The 4,878-nt window shown below is 52.2% G+C and overlaps 1 protein-coding gene across 1 annotated transcript in view; it reads left to right on the plus strand.

Annotated features, from left to right (window-relative positions):
- Positions 1 to 654: 654 nt before the first annotated feature.
- il17c (interleukin 17c) overlaps positions 655 to 4,878 on the plus strand; it is a 5,859-nt gene continuing 1,635 nt past the window's right edge. Inside the window, exons 1-2 of the mRNA XM_030426572.1 lie at positions 655 to 1,506; positions 4,095 to 4,330. Coding sequence (XP_030282432.1) covers positions 1,492 to 1,506; positions 4,095 to 4,330 — 251 coding nt within the window. The 5' untranslated portion in view covers positions 655 to 1,491. The remainder of the gene's footprint in view (positions 1,507 to 4,094; positions 4,331 to 4,878) is intronic.

A 4,878-nucleotide genomic window follows, 5' to 3' on the forward strand; every position in this document is an offset into this window, starting at 1 on the left:
GTACTAAGTCATGTGTCTTTGAAGGAAGACTTTTTTTTTCTTCCAGGAAGCAACAAGAGTGGGAAGACCTTGCAGGAATTTTCTCATTCATTAATGTGTTTAATTGATATAGTTGTCAAAAAGGCCCCTCATGTTCTACCAAATGAGGATGTGCTACTAAGAGATCAATTTGTTGAACATGTGTCTGATTGTTCCCTATGCAGAGAATTTGTATGGGTTCACCCTGATGACCCCAGCCGTAAGAGGACTGGTGTGCACAATTGCTCCTGTGAACAACCCTCATCAGGTAAAACACGTTATTGTCTTCAACCTTGCTGCTGACCCTGACGCACAAGGGCACAGTTATGCTGCTAAAGGGGATTGATGCTGTACTGAAAATGCACTCTGCCTGAATGGCTGGAAAGAAAAACTGACGTTGAATTGTGTGTGTGTGTGTGTGTGTGTGTGTGTGTGTGTGTGTGTGGAGACAATGAAGAATTTCTTAAGCCTCAGCACCATTGAACTGGAGCCACAAAGGTTTGCTAATAATAGCTGCCACCTCATCTCTCTAACAGGACACTTGGCATTGTTATGGGCCGGCAACACAAACCTCTGGGGGAAATTCTCCTGGCAAAAACTCCAAAGAAGATCAATATTAAAAAATCCTGCTATATGGAGATCTCAGCCCTGGATATTTATAATGATGTATTCAAACATGTTGTGTTACCTGTTGAAACCCCTTCAGACCCACATTTTTTTGGCTGGGCAAATTTTTTTTTTAAACTGATTCTGACTCCTCTCAAACATAAAAACAAAGTGGAAAAAACACGTTTGGTAACTCATGTTTTAAATAGGTCCATTCCAATGGACACATGCCAATGTAAAAGAGCCTTTATGTTCTTTTTGAAATGAGCCTTAAAAAGACCAAACAGCTGCAGTCTGTTTTACATTTTGATCCTTTACTTTAAGTTTGTTTGAATAATTTTTTTTAATTTCTTGTTCATCCAGTTAAACTTCATTGAATGTATTTGCACATCTTAATGTTCTGAAATGAAGGAAACTTTTTTTTTCCGGATGTTTCAATTGTTTTCATTTCATGAAGGATTGTGAATGAATTCTAAGTGCTGTTTAGGCAACTGGACTGCTGTGACTCACCAGGCAGCTGTTGATGGTTATTGCCTCATGTTGGTACAAAGGCCAGGTTAGCGCTGTAGCTGCCATGACGTCACACTGTTTATGTTTGACACCACCGTGCGAGTAGCCTGCGTGTGTGATGAAAGTTCCTGGTGCAATGCATTCTTACAACACAGGAGTATCTCTCACACCTACACGCTGTGGGCAACTTTCACCTGGGAAAGAGGAAGTCGAGGAACTAAATAGCGTTTCCATTTCCTCATGCCACCGGTTTTTCCCAGCTGTACCGATAAATAGACGACCGAGCATGGAGGCGAGTCACAGCACAGCACACCAGCCCGATAGTTGGTCAGTGGGGAAAGGAGACAGACGTACAGGATGGACATGAAGCAGGTGAGTGACACCAAGAACAGGACAGGACAGACAGGACAGGAGAGGAGAGGAGAGGACAGACAGGACAGGTGAGGACAGGACAGACAGGACGGGACAGGAGAGGACAGGAGAGGACGGAACAGGAGAGGACAGGACAGGACGGAACAGGAGAGGACAGGACAGACAGAAGAGGAGAGGACAGACAGGACGGGACAGGAGAGGACAGGACAGGAGAGGACAGACAGGACGGAACAGGAGAGGAGAGGACAGACAGGACGGGACAGGAGAGGACAGGACAGGAGAGGACAGACAGGACGGAACAGGAGAGGAGAGGACAGGACAGACAGGACAGGAGAGGACAGACAGGACGGAACAGGAGAGGAGAGGACAGGACAGACAGGACAGGAGAGGACAGACAGGACGTGACAGGAGAGGACAGGACAGGAGAGGACAAGACAGACAGGACGGGACAGGAGAGGAGAGGACAGGACAGGACAGGACAGGAGAGGACAGACAGGACGGAACAGGAGAGGAGAGGACAGGAGAGGACAGGACAGGAGAGGACAGACAGGACGGAACAGGAGAGGAGAGGACAGGACAGGACAGGACAGGAGAGGACAGACAGGACGGAACAGGAGAGGAGAGGACAGGAGAGGACAGGACAGGAGAGGACAAGACAGACAGGACGGGACAGGAGAGGAGAGGACAGGAGAGGACAAGACAGACAGGACGGGACAGGAGAGGAGAGGACAGGACAGGACAGGACAGGAGAGGACAGACAGGACGGAACAGGAGAGGAGAGGACAGGAGAGGACAGGACAGGAGAGGACAAGACAGACAGGACGGGACAGGAGAGGACAGGACAGGAGAGGACAAGACAGACAGGACGGGACAGGAGAGGAGAGGACAGGACAGGACAGGACAGGAGAGGACAGACAGGACGGAACAGGAGAGGAGAGGACAGGAGAGGACAGGACAGGAGAGGACAAGACAGACAGGACGGGACAGGAGAGGACAGGACAGGAGAGGACAAGACAGACAGGACGGGACAGGAGAGGACAAGACAGACAGGACGGGACAGGAGAGGAGAGGACAGGACAGGACAGGACAGGAGAGGACAGACAGGACGGAACAGGAGAGGAGAGGACAGGAGAGGACAGGACAGGAGAGGACAAGACAGACAGGACGGGACAGGAGAGGAGAGGACAGGACAGACAGGACAGGAGAGGACAGACAGGACGTGACAGGAGAGGAGAGGACAGGAGAGGACAGGACAGACAGGACGGGACAGGAGAGGAGAGGACAGGAGAGGACAGGACAGGAGAGGACAGACAGGACGGAACAGGAGAGGAGAGGACAGGAGAGGACAAGACAGACAGGACAGGACAGGAGAGGACAGACAGGACGGGACAGGAGAGTACAGGACAGGAGAGGACAAGACAGACAGGACGGGACAGGAGAGGACAGACAGGACGGGACAGGAGAGTACAGGACAGGAGAGGACAAGACAGACAGGACGGGACAGGAGAGTACAGGACAGGAGAGGACAAGACAGGATGGGACAGGAGAGGAGAGGAGAGGACAGGACAGACAGGACAGGACAGGAGAGGACAAGACAGACAGGACGGGACAGGAGAGGAGAGGACAGGAGAGGACAAGACAGACAGGACGGAACAGGAGAGGAGAGGACAGGACGGGACAGGAGAGTACAGGACAGGAGAGGACAAGACAGACAGGACGGGACAGGAGAGGACAGACAGGACGGGACAGGAGAGTACAGGACAGGAGAGGACAAGACAGACAGGACGGGACAGGAGAGGAGAGGACAGGAGAGGACAAGACAGACAGGACAGGACAGGAGAGGACAGACAGGACGGGACAGGAGAGTACAGGACAGGAGAGGACAAGACAGACAGGACGGGACAGGAGAGTACAGGACAGGAGAGGACAAGACAGGACGGGACAGGAGAGGAGAGGAGAGGAGAGGACAGGACAGACAGGACAGGACAGGAAAGGAGAGGACAGGACAGGAGAGGACAGACAGGACGGGACAGGAGAGGAGAGGAGAGGACAGGACAGACAGGACGGGACGGGACAGGAGAGGACAGGACAGGAGAGAACAGGACAGACAGGACGGGACAGGAGAGGAGAGGAGAGGAGAGGACAGGACAGACAGGACGGGACGGGACAGGAGAGGACAGGACAGACAGGACGGGACAGGAGAGGACAGGACAGACAGGATGGGACAGGAGAGGAGAGGACAGGACAGGACAGGAGAGGACAGACAGGACAGGAGAGGACAGGACAGACAGGATGGGACAGGAGAGGACAGGACAGACAGGATGGGACAGGAGAGGACAGGACGGGACAGGAGAGGACAGGACAGACAGGACGGGACAGGAGAGGACAGGATGGGACAGGAGAGGACAGGACAGACAGGAGAGGACAGGACAGACAGGACGGGACAGGAGAGGACAGGACGGGACAGGAGAGGACAGGACAGACAGGACGGGACAGGAGAGGACAGGACAGACAGGACGGGACGGGCGGTTGCTCAGACAGTTGCGCTGTGCCTCCTTCATCACTGCTCTCTGTCTGTCCCTCCACAGATTATCATCTTTGGACTTTTCCTCATGCCGGTGTTGACGTGCAAGATGCACCGGTGCTACGAGGACGACGAGCTGAGTGAGGCTGTGGAGAGGAAGCTGAGGAGCCACTACCCGCAGCCCCCGGACCCTTCACCTGCGGCGGCACGTGACTCACCTGCCGCCTGCCCCGTGGCGCTCTACCAGCAGCGGGCAGCGGAGCAGCTGAGCGGCCGCTCCCTGTCCCCCTGGAGATACGTGTGAGTACAGTTAGAGGAGACAACCGCTACACAGTCCTGGTATTTAACCTGTGAACTGACACATGCATGATGTGAGCGTATCTGAAGGGTTAAAAGGCGGCATTGCATCTCTTCATATGACCCCACACCTGTTCAAACCACAGGATACAAAGGTCCAAAGCTGGCGATACAAGTCAAAATGTTTAGCTCGGCTGCTGTCCCCCCCTCCGTCATCTTGGCATGTTTGGATGACTTTACACTCCCGACTGGATTTCAGAGGAGATCCCGTTTGACATGGGAAAGACAATCAGAGATCTGTGAGACAGTCCGTATGTTTTAGATTTAGATCATTTCATTTTTGTCGTCACACAGTTTAGATCATTTGTGTCGTTGATCTGCTGTTCTGGACAATCACTGAAAACTCTTAAATGTTTCAACTATACTTAATATGTCAGGTTGAGATAAGTTATCCTGAGTGTTGGCAAATGATGGGCCATGCATATCTGGCATCACTCAGCATCATAAAAGTGAAATTAATATCATCACAGTCCTCAAATGCATTATGTTAA

Source organism: Sparus aurata, chromosome 8 (assembly GCF_900880675.1).
Source record: "Sparus aurata chromosome 8, fSpaAur1.1, whole genome shotgun sequence".
NCBI classification, from domain to species: domain Eukaryota; kingdom Metazoa; phylum Chordata; class Actinopteri; order Spariformes; family Sparidae; genus Sparus; species Sparus aurata.